The 16,165-nt window shown below is 40.7% G+C and overlaps 1 protein-coding gene across 1 annotated transcript in view; it reads left to right on the top strand.

The window, feature by feature from the left end:
* ADCY8 (adenylate cyclase 8 (brain)) overlaps positions 1-16,165 on the top strand; it is a 285,844-nt gene that overhangs the window by 155,132 nt on the left and 114,547 nt on the right. Inside the window, exon 7 of the mRNA XM_006830840.1 lies at positions 6,374-6,644. Coding sequence (XP_006830903.1) covers positions 6,374-6,644 — 271 coding nt within the window. The remainder of the gene's footprint in view (positions 1-6,373; positions 6,645-16,165) is intronic.

Below are 16,165 nucleotides of genomic sequence, written 5' to 3'. Positions count from 1 at the left end.
GTATTAAAATCACCCACTATTATTGTAGATTCATCTATTTCTTTCTTCAAATCTATTAGAGTTTGCTTTATATATTTTGGAGCTCTTTCATTGGGAGCACAGATATTTATTATGGTTATGTCATGCTGTTCAATTGCTCCTTTAATCATGAGATAATGTCCATCTTTATCTATTATGCTGGGTTTTGCCTTAAAGTTTATTTTATCAGAGATTAGTAATGCCACTCCTGTTCATTTTTATTGCAATTAGTTTGGTATATTTTTTTCATCCCTATTGACCTTTAATCTGCTTTTGTCTCTGTGTGTGAGATATGTCTCTTGCAGACAGCATATTGAAGGACCTTGTTTTCTTATCCATTCTGCTACCCTCCATTTCTTAACTGGTGCATTTAATTTATTTACACTCAGTGTAATTATCTATAGGTATGGTTTAATTGTTGCCATTATGTTTGTTTTTTGTGGTGTTGCTGCTTTCTTTGTTCTGTGTGTCTTTCTTTGTTGAGTTCATGCTTTTCGTGTTCGTTCTTGTGAGTTTCCTCATAGTTTCAATGTTTCATGTTCTTCTTGGATTTCAGTTTCTTTGTATGTTGTGAAGTGTTCATTTTTTTTTGAGGTTACCTTATATTCCATTAACTTTTACCTCCATTTTGTGCAGTCTATTTTATCCTGTAATTTACCTGAACTTCTCACCATCTGGATCTCTGTTCCTACATGTTTACCTTCTTTACATTGTAATTGTTTTGATTACAGACTGACCTCCCTGATTCTCTGAGTTTGTTCTTGTAGTGTTATTCTGTTTTCGACTCTTCCTTCTGTCGATTTAGTTCTGGGAGGTGCTGCCACGTATGTCAATCTCTGGTTGTTGTCTGTTCTTCTTGGTTCTCAGTCCACAGAACTCCCTTTTGGATGTTTTGTAGCACAGGGTTAGCTTGGCAACATCCCTTAGTTTCTGTTTATCCTGGAATGTTTTGGTTACATCGTGTATTTGATTGGTAGCTTTGCTGGATAAAGGATTCTTGGTTGGCAGTTGTTTTGTTTTGTTTTGTTTTCTCTCAGGGTTTTATATATATATCCCCATTGCCTTCTTGCTTGCATGGTTTCTGCTGAGAAATCCAAGCTTAATCTGTCTTGCTTGACTTTGTATGTAACACTTCTGTTTTCCCTAGCTGCTTTCAGGAGTGTCTCCTTATCTTTGATTTTGGAGAGCTTGACTATGACATGTCCCAGTGATTTTCCTCTGGGGTCTATCTTTCCTGGGATTTGTTGAGCTTCTTGAATTTTTACCTTTTCATTTTTCAGGATGTTAGAGAAATTTTCTTCCAGAAGTTCTTCAACTATTTCCTCTGTGGACTTGTGTGATTCTTCTTCTTCTGGAATGCTGATAATTCTTAAGTTATTCCTCTTCATGTTGTCCAACATGAATCTTAGGCCTTCTTCAGATTGCTTTATCCATTTTTCTGTTCGCTCTTCTATCTTAGTGGCATTGAGAGAGTTGTCTTCCAGCTCACTGATTCTGTCTCCCATCTCTTCTATTCTACTCCTTTACCCTTTCAGTGTATTGTCTATTTCTGATACTCTATTATTGATCATTTGGAACTCTTACTGTAGGTTTTTAATTGTTTCCAATGCTGTATCTATCTTATTTGATTGTTCTTGTAGCACTTTCCTGACTTCTTCCTTATTTTTCTCAACTCCATTGTAAAATGTTTTGAAACATTTTATAGCCATTTTTCTGAATTCCTTCTCAGGCATTTCCAGCCTGCTTTCCTTCCAGATTGGAGTCCAGGTCTACCTCTAGGTCATTTATCTCAGACATTTTATCTTGTTTCTGGACATGTGCTGATATGGTCTTCTGCTTTTGCTTCTTGGATATGTTTAGTGTTTATCTGTGCCCTTAATAGTTAATTGAGTATGTGTTTCAGTATTTTTTATGATTTCTGATTGCTTCCAGGTAGATGTGATCAGGATGTGGGCTTCCCTTTCCACTCTTCTTATTGCTTAACTCAGAGTAACTTTCACAGGTGTTGTCTGCCTCCCCGGTATATGGCAGTTGACACTGGCCTTGATTTTGGTGGTTTTTAAAGTATGATTGTTGCTTGACTGTATGGTAACAGTCACTATCTCTTCTTGGGTAATATAGGGAGATAAAGAGTCCCCCAATGGAGCTCTGGTAGCGTAGTGGTTACGAATCGGGCTGTGAACCTTAAGGTCAGCGGTTCGAAACTACCAGCTGTTCCGTGGGAGAAAGATGAGGCTTTCTACTCCCGTAAAGATTTACACCCTCGGAAACCCTATACAGGGTCGCTGTGGGTCGGAACTGACTCGATGTGGGCTTCCCTTTCCACTCTTCTTATTGCTTAACTCAGAGTACAACAACAACAACAACAATGGTAGAAAGGGAAGCATAAAACAGCAAAACAGCCATAGCCAAAAAAAAAAGGAAAAGAAAGAAAACAACATACCAAAACAACAACAACAAAAACTAGACTTGATACTGTAGTCTATAATCACAGAAAAGAAAGAGGAGGGAGAGATGAAGAAAAGAAAAATTAAAAAATCTGTAGTCTAACATGGGCATGACTTTAATGTCCTCTTTCAGCTTCTTGCCTTCAAAGCTGCCTAAGAGATCTCAAGATGCCACTGTTGGTTATTATGCTGTACCTCAGGATTTAATTTAATTTTCAGCCTATTTTGTTTTTAAACTCTCTTTCCCTCTCCATGCCCCTTGTTCTGGCTTTTCTGTATTAAAAAAAAAAAAAAAAACGTTCAGTGCTGGCTCTTGGACTGAGAATTTCTGTGCACATGCGTGGCAGAACAACCCATCAGTGGTGTGGATGGGGGTATCCAGTCACTCAGGTACCCCCTCTAGTCACCAGATTGGAGGTGCACAAACAGTGGGGGGGGGGGGGCCAATGAACAGATACCAAAAAAAAAAAGAATATCAGAACAAAGCAAAACTGACAGAGTGTATTGTCCACCTTTGCTCTGAGGTTCTGGCAGCATTTTTCCATTGTGTGACTGCTCCCCTGCTTGGTCTTGCCATTTGGTCTCACCCAAGTTGTCAGCTCCCAGCTACTGAGCCCGGCAGATTCAAAAGTACGTGATTTCTTACTTTTGCTACAAGTTCCACTATCTATAAGTCTTCAAACCTTTTAAATATTACTATTTATGTGGATCCGAGTTTTGGAGCTCTGCCCGGAATCTGCTTTGCCTGGTATTCTGTGGTACTGCTGATGGCAAACTTCACTGCACCTCCACCCTAGCCACCATCCCAGATGTTTTTGCTTTTAATACCTCAAACCTTGAAATCAATGACAACTACAAGGATACTTATTTAGAAACCATAGAGAAAATCCCTTAATTTATCAGAAATGCAGTGGTTGCAGTTTCTCTTTCTTTACGTGTCCTTTGCAGTGAATTTTCCCCTCTGTAAACATGAGGGTTAGAAGCACAATGGGTTAGAAGGATGAGAATAGGAGGCAGGGGTAGTACTAAAAGTCTAATGCATTTGGAATTGCCACTCTTTAAAAAAATGTTTTAAAAAGAATAAAACCCCATTGTTTCTTTGAATATATTGTTTCTAGAATTGCCAGAGCCAAAGTCTTGACCACCTACTTTATTCAGTCTCCTGAAGGATCATAAAAGTTGGCCCAGGGAAATAACTAAGGAGATTAATCTGGGAGTAGGAGATTGTGTAGACAACTCAGAATAAACATTCTAGGCAGAGGGAATAGTTTACTCTAAGACAGTTGTTAGCTGCCGTCTAGTTGATGCTGACTCATAGAACGAATTCATATAACAACAGAATGAAACACTGTCTAGTCCTACACCATTATCACAACTGTTGTTATGTTTTAGCCCATTGTTGTTGTCACTGTGCCAATCCATATAATTTGGGGATCTTCCTCTTTTTCCCTGACCTTCCAAGATTGTTGTTGTTGTTGTTAAGTACTGTGGAGTCGGTTCTGACTCATAGTGAACCTGCAAAGGGTTTCCAAGGCTGTAAATCTTTACGGGAGCAGAAACATCTTTCTCCCACGGAACCTCTGGTAGTTTTGAACTGCCGACCTTGAGGTTAGCAGCCCAATTCATAACCACTATGCTACCAGAGCTCCTTCTAAGATTAGTAGGCATGAAATAGCCTGCTGAATTTGGAAAAATACCAATTCCTTGAAAAGCTGGAGAATGGGGGGGTGGAGGGCTACAAAGGCAAGAAGTGACTGGCTTGCAAGGGAAGCCTAGATCCAGAAGGCATGGAGGAAGGTAGAATCTCCACTGAGTAGTATCCAGTCTGTCTGGGTGAGGCTGATGAAAGGAGATGCGGATAGGTCTCTTGTGATACAATAGTGAATAATTGTTATCAGGACTGAGTGTGAGGGTTGGAAATGTAAAGGTAGACTTTTGTAGCAAAAGGAGGGGAGTGATTGACTTTGCAGTCTAGAAGCAGAGGAGGTCCCTGGGACCATCAAGGGAGAAGAGCAGAAAGCAGGACCCTACCCAGAAAAACAGTGATGCCTGAGATGGAGACAGAGATGATGATGTGGAGAGATGGAGCGGCTGGGGACTTTAAATCCAGAGACGGAGAGGGCTGTGTGCTGACAACCTGGGGGCAGGCTTTCAGGGTATACCCTTTGGTTGGTTGATGATGCATGGAGGGGACTGTAAGCATGGCAATGAAATGATTTATGATAGGATGAATGTAAAGCTAATGTTCTCCCATGTAAATTATCACATAATTCACAATAAAACATTAAAAATAATAATAATAAAATAAAAATGTGTCTTGGGAAAAAAAAAAAAGAAAAGCTGGTGAAAGCCTCAGATGCTACAGTGGAGTGTCAGGAAATGAGCCCTGATAGTGGAGACCTTGGGACCCAGGTTTCAAGTTAAACTGTATCTTGGTGGTACTTTGTGGTGGTTTTGTGCTGTGGAGTCAGTTCCAACTCATAGTGACCCTGTACAGGATTTCTGAGGCTGTAAATCTTTACGGGCTCAGAAGACCTCATCTTTCTCCTGTGGGACAGGTGGTAGTTTCAAACTGCTGACCCTGAGGTTAGCAGCCCGATTCATAGCCACTACTCTACCAGAGCTCCTTAAACTGTATCTTAGCATCTTGAAAAGGCATGCAAGAGACAATATGAGCACAATCACAGTTTTGGAAATACTCCTCATTACTTTAACAGTTTTCTAGTGTGAACAGTGTGCCATGTACTCTGTGTGACTTAAAACCCTTGTAGTCTTTACAATGACCCTAAGACATAGGTTCTATTAATTATTGTCATTTTATGAATGAGTAAAGTGACTCATGGAGTCCTGGTGTGGCACTGTGGGTTAATGCACTGGACTGAAATGTCAGTTTGAACCACAAGGTTGGTGGTTCAAGCTCACCAGTTGCTCTTCAGAAACCCTATACAAGGTCACCAAGGGGTGGAACTGACTCAATGGCACTTAACAACAACAACAACGTGACTCACAGAAATGTAACTTGCCCACAGTCTCTTAGCTAACAAGTGGTAGAGCTCGAATGTGCACCCAAGGAATAGGGTCCAGAAATTAGGCTCCTAGCCAAACTACCATAGGATATAATTCAAGTACTATGAGTTAGGTAGTTTGAAGGACAGAAAAAAGTCTTCCATGGGAAGACTTCAATTTTTACAATTCATGCTTGCTTTTAAGATTCTTGATGCCTTCTATTATTTGCTATAAAATGTCCTTGAACCATGATCTATGGTGGCTGATAAGTACAAAAATAAGTCATCTACTTTGTGAGTGGTCCTTGCCAGCTACCTGCCTGCCTGTGTACACACCTTTGATCTCTGCTGCTTACTATGTTCGTGCTATAGGTAAATAGCATTTTATGGTATTTTTCCCAAAGGACTCCTGTTGTAGCCTTGTAGGTTTATAAGCCATTTCCATCTTCTTAAGAAGATATAGACAAGTTGGAGAAGCATGGCACAAATATATGAGAAGTGAAATGATTGGAAAAGATGAAATAACTGTTCTAAGAACTACTTTTCCGTAGTGATTTGTAAACTAATTGCTGGTATAGTACAGAAACATTCTTGGAAAAACTTCACTGATTCTGAAATGTTGCTGGATCAGACTGATAGTCATAAGAAAGGTCAAAAGAAGTGTTTAGATATGGCTCCACTTAGCTGTATTTTGCCAGAGGCAGCAATGATGATGAGAGAAAATTGATGATACCCTGGCCAGTGACTTATGCTGGTCCTGCTTTTGCAGAGCCAAAGATTGTCCTTCAGAGCATGTCCTAACAGTACTCCATGTGTAGGCCTGATATTGGCTCTGCAAAGGACAAAACAGCTATAATGGTCTTTGCAGACAAAGTCAGAAGGTATGATTTCTGCTCTGTGCAGGAGGATCCACATTTCCAAGGCCACACTGGACTGCCTCAACGGCGACTACAATGTGGAAGAGGGCCACGGAAAAGAGAGGAATGAATTCCTGCGGAAGCATAATATAGAAACCTATTTAATTAAGCAGCCGGAGGAGAGTCTGCTGTCCTTGCCTGAAGACATTGTCAAGGAGTCAGTGAGCTCATCTGATAGGAGGAACAGTGGGGCGACCTTCACAGAAGGGTCTTGGAGCCCTGAGCTGCCCTTTGATAACATAGTGGGGAAACAGAACGTAAGTCCTTGCTTTCTTCTTCTGCTTTGCCAGGACTGCATGCTCGCTTGAATGCATCGTCAACCCAGAGGCCTCAGAGAAAACCAATTCATCTTTAACCTTTTCTAAGTTGAGCACCATGATTGTACATGATCAAATCTATCTCCTCAGGACAGAATTAAACTATATATGCATCTTTATAAAATGCCAGAGGTTTCTCAGCAACCCCCCTCCTTTTCATTTTTTTTATTTGTTCTATCTAAAAATAAAGAGCCATAGTGGTATAGTGGTTACTTGCTTGGCTACAAACCCAAAAAGGTCAGCAGTTCAAACCCACTGGCCACTCCAGGGAGAAAGATGTGGCAGTCTCTTTCCATGAAGATTTGTTATTGTTGTTGTTAAGTGTCGTCAAGTCAGTTCTGACTCATAGCAACCCTGTATAGAGTTGGAACCAACTTAATGGCACTTAACAGCAGCAACAACATAGGGTTTCCAAGGAGCATCTGGTGAATTTGAACCGCCGACCGTGTGGTCCAGTTCTTTATCTCACAGCACCACACTGAGACTACAACTTTGGAGACCATACAGGAGAGTTCTACTCTATCCTAAAGGATCATTATGAGTTGGAATTAACTCAGCAGCATTTCTCATCATTAACTAGTTAATGAGAAAAATCTGTCTGCTTAAAGACATTTCCCCCCCACCCCAGGGAAAAGTTAAAATGCTTAGAGTCTTCCCTCTTTCTTTTTGCATTTAAGAGATGATGGGATACTCTGAGGCCAGACTGATTTGTTTCTGTCCAGTTCTGTGTGAGGTGGAATAATGGAATGGATTGAAATAATGCACAGATCAGATTCCACTGGGGTAAATGGCAGGTGGAACCTAGCCTGCATGCTTTGCAAAAGCCTACTCTTATGTCTTTGCTATTCTTGTGGGTGTTTAATGTCTCCATAATTATTGAGTATTCAAGCTATCACTAATCTTTCCATCTCTGAGTTGGAGTGCATGGCGCAATTGGCTATTATATCAAATGGCAGTCTTATATCATTCCTGGGGTAGGTGCATGGCCAGCTGAGGATGCTCTCTGCTTCCTTTGCCTGTTGTTAACTTGACCTGGAATGACTGTCTTTTGAGAGAAGGTAATGCATGCCTGGAAACCTGGATAACTGCATAAAGTTCTTTCTCTTGCTATTTTAGCTTGGTTTGGTTTTTTGTCTTTTGGAAAATTCTTTCCAATTAAGCTAATTGTAGAAATCAGGATAATTCTTTATTGTTCAAATCTCAGTTATACCTGATCTTGCTACAAATAAATGAGAACCAAGAAGAGAGATGTGGAGATGCTTAATTTTATTCCATGGTTGACTGATCTGGTAATATTGAATGGAAATACTTTATTTAAAAATTATTTTTGATGATTTCCTAAATCTATTTGCTGATGTTATCAATCAGTTCTTATAAAAATATGTCATTATTAGTTAATAATTCTTATTCTTGATGTTCAAACATACCACATATTTTTTATGTTGCTAACCCTTTTCCTGGATGCAACCCATCTGTATCATCATCATCATGAATAATCTCAATTCATTTTGATGTCTTCATATTTAAGAGTCAGTTATTGTGTGTGGATATACATAAAAAGCCAGGTAGCACTAGTAACATTTTGGAACTGACTGAATGGTTACTAAGTACTCAAAGTTAGTCCTTACTTATGCTTAAATCTAGGTGTCAATGAACCACAGGTGATATACAGAGGCATACTATGTCCCTGGAAGATCAAGACAGGTCTGGTTAGGTCTCTGTTTTGTCAAAACACCCCAACAATTCCACACATCATTCAAACCATCTGAGTTGTTTCCACAACACAGATAAAATATACTAATGCTTCACTGAGAATTTCCAAGTTAAATTGGCCACCGCTGATCCTTAATGTTTGAGTAGAAATATTTTTAATGACATTGTATATGCTATGTCCTATTCTGACTATATACAAAATCAATGTTCAGGTAGTTGTATTCTCATTCATTCATTCAATAAAGATTAATACAATATCTACTGTATGTTAACTACAGGCATAGTAAAGGAGAAATGGAGACAGAGGTAAAGACATATGTTTCATAGGTAAAGGCATCCAGGTGCTCATAAGCTTCATAAAGACAAACTAAAGCTGTTTCCCTTACCACTGCATAGCCTGCAATTAGGGTCAAAAAACCCAATCTGTGGCTGTTGAGACAATTCTAACTCATAGTGACTTCATGTATGTTCAGATTAGAACTGTGACATAAGATTTTCAATGGCAGAGTTTTCAAAAGTCGATTGACAAGCCTTCCTTTTGAGGGTTCCCTAGGTGCACGCAAACCTCCAACCTTTTGGCTAGCAGCCAAGTGCATCAATCATTTGCCCCACGCAGGGTCTCCTGCAATCAGAACAGAACCTAGTCAATCAAAGGGCTTGATTAGAATTTGCTAAATAAAATGATGGATGCGGGTGGTAAGGGAGAGGAACAGTCAAGTTGAATTTAAAGGTTTCTTGCTTGGGTTATAGAATGAATTGCAGAACTGCCCATTACAATAAACAAAACCACAAGGAGATTGGGTGGGGAGAAGTAGGAATACAGTTTGGGATGTGCTAACTTTAAGGTGCCTTTGACATACCTAGGGAGAGACATCAGGAAGACTGCTGAACACATCTTTCTGAAGCTCAGGCATAAAAGAACTGTGCATGAGTATATATATCTGGTACTCATCAGAATTTAAGTGCTGGTTGAGCCACGAGAGTAAGTGATCACTGCATGGAATATGTAACAAAAAAATGTAAAAAGGCACTGGGCAGAAATTGAAGAATGCCAGTTGAGAGGTGGAATTAAGTAAGAATTCCATGACAGAGACAGATAAGAAGCCATCAAGGTAGTCTAAAGGGAACTAGGGCAAGTGGTGATATGAAAGTTAAGAAAGTCGAGCTTTTGAAGAAGGAGGCTAGGATCAAAGGGGCAAATCTAGCCAAGAGGCCAAGGAAGGTGAAGGATGGAAATGACCTTTGTGAGTTGGATTGGAAAGCACCATTGACGAGAGGCAGATGTGATGTGGTGATGAAGTCAGAAACCAGGTTTTCGTCATTGATGAGAGAAATCTCTAGGTTTCCATGAAGAAACCCAGCTTCATTCTGTCTCTTCCCATTTACCTATTTCAGGAGTCTTTCAATGGCTTGAAGGAAGAAAAGTCTCTAAGAACTATTTCTAACTTCTTAGGTGAATCTTCCAGTCCCTGTCTATTTTTGAAGATGTTCCCTTGGTTTTAACATGGTGTTTCTTCCCTGTCCGTATGTCTGTATCCCTTTGGGTTCAAATAGCTGCTTTGACCCAATCTGAGTTTTGGTATCCAGATTTATCTTGGACTTCCAGAGTGCTCAGACCTTGCTTCCCCTGACTCCTGATTTGTACCAATACTCTTGACTTCCTGAGCCTTGGTTAAGTCACTACTGGAGCCTCCTGTGTCCCGAGCTTCTTAGTAGAATGTGACTAATAAAAAGAGAAGGCAAAAAATATGACCAGAGTGAGGCTATTGGACCACTACTCATCTGTCAATTTGTCCCACTGTGATGACTTGCATGTTTCTGTGATGCTGGAAACTAAACACCAGCAGGGTACACCCATGGTGGACTAGTTTCAGCTGAGTTACCAGACTAAGACATACAAGGAAAAAGCATAGGTGGGCTACTTCTGAACGTTTTAGGCACTGAAAAGCTTATGAATACCAGTGGAAGATTATCAGATAGTACCAAAATATTGAATGTTGAACCATAATTAATAGCACCAGAATATTCTCAGATACAGTGCTAGAAGGTGAGCCTCTCAGGTTGGAAGCCCCTCAGAATATGACTAGGGAAAAGCTACCTCCTCAAAGTAGAGTTGACCATGATGATGAAAATGGAGTAAAGCTTTCAGGACCTTCATTTGCTGTTCAGGCACAACTCAAAATAAGGAGTTGTACCATGGTCTGCTAGAAGAACCAACAAATCTATGTTGGAAGATGTACAGCCAGAATGCTCCTTAGAAGCCAGGATGGCCAGACTTCATCTTTCATACTTCAGACATGTTATCAGGAGTGACCAGTCCCTGGAGGAGGACATTATGCTAGGTAAAGTGGAAGTCCAGCAAAAAAAAAAAAAGAGGAAGAGCCCCAATGAGATAGATTGGCACAGTGGCAGCAGCAATGGGTTCAAGCTTAATAAAGATTTAGAGAATGGTGTAGGACCAGGCAGTGTTTCATTCTGTTGTACATAAGGTCACTATGAGTCAGAATCAACTCGATGGCACCTAACAACAACAACAACAAAGACTAATGGAATCTAAAAATCCAAATGTAGGTAGTTGAAATAAACCAAAAGTGAAAAATGCCCTGTGCAGGGAAAGATGCCATGAAGTTTCAAGGATAGATTTTTCAATGTTATCTACAAAGTCTTCTAATTTCTCAGAACCATTACAAGATGACGAGGAAGGATGAAGAGGAAGATTAAAAAAAAAAAAAAAAAGTCCTAATATTAAGAATCATTCCATTCTTTGACTGAAATCCTTGCTTGGGCTTAAGCAATGATTTGACGAGTGCTTGGTCTTCTAGATACTGGGAGTTCAGTAATTAAAAAAACACTCTCAAGGAGGAAATGGGAGCTGTCTGCAGGCCTTGGTGGTTTGGGATTTTGTTCCAAGGAAAGTGATGGAGAGGTATAAAACAGGGCAGTGATATGAACTGAGTTAGATTTTTTGGAGATTGTTTTGGCAGCCTTGTGCAGAATAGATTGTAGAGGCAAGAGTGGACTTGTCAAGCAAATTGCATCCTAGCTAATGATTTGCAAGAGGATACCCCAGAGTAAAGCTTTTATGTGGCTATAAAATTGAAAATGTGGAGGGTAGTAAGGATTTTAACTAGATGTTTATGGCAAGTAATATGTCAAGAGACGTGGATCCACTCTTTGAGAAGCAAGGACTCTTTCTAGGGTCTGGAATCTGTTCCCCATATAGTGTAAAATCTTCAGTGCCATTCCCCCTGCCCCACCCACATTTATCATCACACTGGAATCCAAGCATTTCTATCACTCCTAAAAGCATTTGGAAAGAATCACCTGACCATATGGAGAAACGTGCACATTGGGTACCTCCATTGTCTATGTTAGCCGTTTTCTAGAGATTGACTTCGCTTATTGTTGTTCTCATGAAGGTCATAGGTGCCCCCTGAGGATTGTTAGCATAGATGACATTTCCAAGCTCAAGGCAGTAAATAGAAAGCAAATATATCTCCTTACCTGGCCTATAAATGAGTACTCACAGTGTCACTAACCATAATTATACATTAAGACCTTTATACACATTCATTCTCATGCTACTCTTACAAGGTAAGTTTCATGAGCCTATTTTACGAATAACAAAACTGAGATTCAAAGAGTTCAATTAATTCCTTCAAAGACATGTAGCCAGTAAATGACAGAGCTGGAATTAGAACCCAGGTATGTTTAACTCCAAAATCAGCACCCTTTCTATCAGCCACGCCACTTTCCCTACGTGGCCCTCAGATGTCTGCTGAGTTTTCTACCTTCTACCTTGGGAAGCACAGCTGTATTCTGATGGCTATGGGGTTTCTATCCACAGCAGCTGGTTGGGTTCTGCCATCTCCCTTGTTTTCAGGTCAGTCAGTCTTTAAAAAGTGTGTGTGTATATGTATGTACCCTCTAAATATGTGGTCACTTGCTCACCATTACTATATAGAAATCCTCTACAAAAGCACCTAGAAATGACTGGTGCTTTATATTCCTACCTTGTAATAGTGATCCCTGGGATTTGGTTTCTTCTTGTCTCTGCCTCTAAGGAGTAAGATACAAACAAAAGCAGCAGGTTTGGTTTTCATTCATACAAATGCCCTCAAGGAAATAATTCTCGAAATTCAAACTCATTTTCGCTTCTGTCACTCAACTTGAGCAAGCCAGTCCTGCCAATCTCTGGAAGATGTCCATGTGTTCATTGCTCACTCATTTTTCAGTCATTCAATTATTCACTTATCAACTACACACTGAGTAAAGGCACTTGTGGTGGGAATATGGAGAAATGGACAAAGTGGTTCACAAGGAACCCCAGCCCCGTGTTGTTACAAACAAGTGAATGGCTCAAGGTGAACAGCGTATGCTAAAAGCAGAGTGGTGTAGTAGAGGAGGGGATATGGATTCAAGATGTTGTAGTGACTCCATATTCAAAGATATAAATATTATAGAGACTCTTTTTTAAGTTAAACTCGAGTGAAAACAAGACAATGACAAACAAGATCTCCTGGTTGAGGAAAATCATCAATATGATGCCGTGATGAGTTCCCGAAGTTCTTCCTCCACCTGGTGATGTTTACAGGGCACAGAGAACAAAGGAATCTCATTGCACAACTATGAATGACTATAAAAACATGCCACATCCACATGCCAGGCCTAGGGAAGCAAGGAGGGGACTATTGCAGAGAGGGAAGCTTACAGATTGTCTCTGAGGCTCTTGGGTTATGACATTCCAACCAACTATCACGTGGCAGGCCTAGAAAAGCTCTTCCACGGGCACACTAGGAAAGTGGCCCCAAACTCACTTTCAAATATACTTTGCTTTTAATTATGGCAGTTTGGGTGTCAAAGATGCATGAGGTATTCAAGAAAAATTGGAATCTGAATACTTAAGCATAGGCACAAGATGGAATTAAGTTCTGCCTGAAAGCCTTCAGATTTCATGTTCTAAAGCAAAAGTAATCAGGGACAACCTCCCCAAGAAAGTGACACTTAAACTGAGCTGTAGAGACAAGCAGGAGTTGGGTAAAGGATGAGGGAAGAAGAGCCCAGAAAGAGGGAAAAAGCAAGTCTTCCTTCTCAGACTTGGTTACTCCTGCTCAAGACCATAACATATGCTTGCTTCTCTTCCCCCAGAAAGAAAGCCTGAATTTTGTCTCCTTAAAAACACCTGAAATATAGAATGTTGATCTTCAGAGTCAACAGTTTTACTGCTGTTGAATATTTCATTGTCCACATTCAGTCTTGTTGTTGTTGTTAAGTGCCATGGAGTCGGTTCCGACTTATAGTAACCCTGTATAAGGTTTCTGAGAAGTGCTGGTGAGTTTGAACTGCCGACCTTGCAGTTCAAACCGACCTTAAGGTTGGGTGCTTATTGTATGGCACCACACCAGGATTCCATTCAGTATTTGTATGTAGCAAATCACAGGCAACTATTTCTCCATAGGTAATTGGTTTTTAATCATGTGAACCACAGACTAAGTTTTGATGGTAATTGGGTGGGACATTTGCAGTCTTTGGGTTGCCTTTAGAAATGTCTCTGGAGTCAATATGCTAACATGTTGTTGTTTTTTCTGACAAGCTCCCTAAGTCGTCCTTAGCTAGGATTCTGACCATAGCAGCTATGTTCAGCCACGTAGAGTCATTAATTGGCTCTGGTTTTTCACCCTGTCCATAAAGGCAAGTGGATTTGAAACCTTCCTGGGAAAGTTGAGTAGATTAAGTAGGCAATTTTATCCATTAACTTTGACTAAGCCCCCTTCCTGTCTCTGAAGTTCCTGGGGTCAACTAAAGTGGAAGAGACAAAGGTAGGGGAGTAATGTGGTTCATACAGAATTACAGGTCTGGCAATGTGCTTTGGAGTTGGTAAGGATGTATCATGTAGCCTGTGTTTACCCCATGCCCAGCAACTGGCTGAAACTTTTTTAAATAAACTAATTGGACTCTTCTGTCATCCAAGAAGATGAGAGGAAATGACACCTAACCTAGTGTGGCACTGCAGGGTAAGCGCAGTTGGTTTGAATCACAGGGTGGGCATTCAAACTCACCAGCTGCTCCTCCCTCTACTGGGTTGCTTATGATTCAAAATGAACTCAACAGCACTTAACAACCACCACCACCAAGGGATGAATGGTGTTTTACAGATTTGAAAGTAGCAAGTAGAGTCCTGGTGTGGCACTGTAAGTAAGCACTGGACTGCTAACCACAAGGTCAGCAGTTCAAACCCACCAGCCATTCAACCCTATACAGGGTCACAACAGGTTGGACTGATTCAATGGCACTTAACAACAGCAACAAATATATAACCAAGATTAATATAAAATACTCCCTGCTCTTTGCCATTGGCCAATGGCTGGGCAAAGATTCTTTTTCTTCTTTGATATCTGGACTTCTCCTACTCTTTCACCATCAAAGATCCTGATACTATTATACCTAGTACAGTCCATGTGGGGAGCAGCTCTCTGACCAGCATGTCCTTGTCCATGGTGGACGGTCCACTCCCATAAGAAAGAAAACATAGAACATGCAAGATGAGGGAAGCCCCATGTGGGTTTATTCCCATGGATCTGCCAACATGGTGCTTGACCCACATGCTACTTCACATCTTCTTACCAGAAAAAAAAAAGAAAAAATTACCTCTTACATTTAAGGAATTTTCTGCTTCCAATGGTCAAATTTAAGAAAAATACATTTGCCTCTTTCAAAACTAGCCAGCACTTCCCGGAGGGCTCTTCGTGCAATCTGTTGTAGACTAGATTACCTCTAGGCTTGTCTAAGACGTGAGCTTTTTAAAAAATGAACACAAAAAGATAAAAAAAAAAAGTAAGAGCCCTCTCTTCGGGGGCTGGACTGATGTTTTAGCAAACCATGGAGAAAAGAAAAACAACAGCAAAAACCTCTAATGTGCTCACCTGGGATTCTCTTAGTTAGGTTTAGTGGTTGTTTCTGGCCATTTCTTCTCATGTTTGCTGATAGGAGGCAGGATGTGGAATCAGAACTGGAAGGCAGGTTTATAAGCCTCTTGTAAACACTGCTGCTAAAATCTCTTCCTCTTCCACTGTCCAGACCCTGCAGGCAGACAGCTTGAAACCAAAGTTACAGAGACTTCTGAGGTAGGTCAGGGAATGGAGAGGCGGTCCAGGAGGATGCTGTCAAAACCTTTTGTTGTTAAGCGCTGTCAAATTGGTTCTGACTTACAGTGACCCTGTATAGGGTTTCCAAGGAGCATTTGGTGAGTTTGAACTGACTACCTTGCAGTCCAAATTGATCTTGCAGTCCAGGGTTTATACTACAGTGCCACACCAGGACTCCACAGAAACCCTTGTTGTTGGTGGTGTTGTTAAAGTGCCATCAAGTCAATTCCCACCCATAGCAACCTTGTATAAGGTTTCCGAGGAGCAACTGGTGAGCTTGAACTGCCAACCTTGCGGTTCAAGCTGACCTTGAAATCCAGCGCCTGAACCTGCAGTACCACACCAGCACTCCATAGAAGCACATGTTGTTGTTAGGTACTATTGAGTTGGCACTGACTCATAGCGACCTTATTGCACAACAGAACAAAATACTACCCAATCCTGGGCCAACCTCACAACTGTTGCCACACTTGAGCCCATTGATGTTTCCATTTTACCAATCCATCTCACTGGGGTCTTCCTCTTTTTCTCTGACCCTCCACCTTACTAAATATGATATCCTTCTCCAGTGACTGGTCCCTCCTGACAATATGTCCCAAGTAT

Source organism: Chrysochloris asiatica, unplaced genomic scaffold (assembly GCF_000296735.1).
Source record: "Chrysochloris asiatica unplaced genomic scaffold, ChrAsi1.0 scaffold00001, whole genome shotgun sequence".
NCBI lineage: Eukaryota > Metazoa > Chordata > Mammalia > Afrosoricida > Chrysochloridae > Chrysochloris > Chrysochloris asiatica.
The sequence above is the reverse complement of the archived record's forward strand: the minus strand, read 5'-3'. Positions and strand labels throughout refer to the sequence as shown.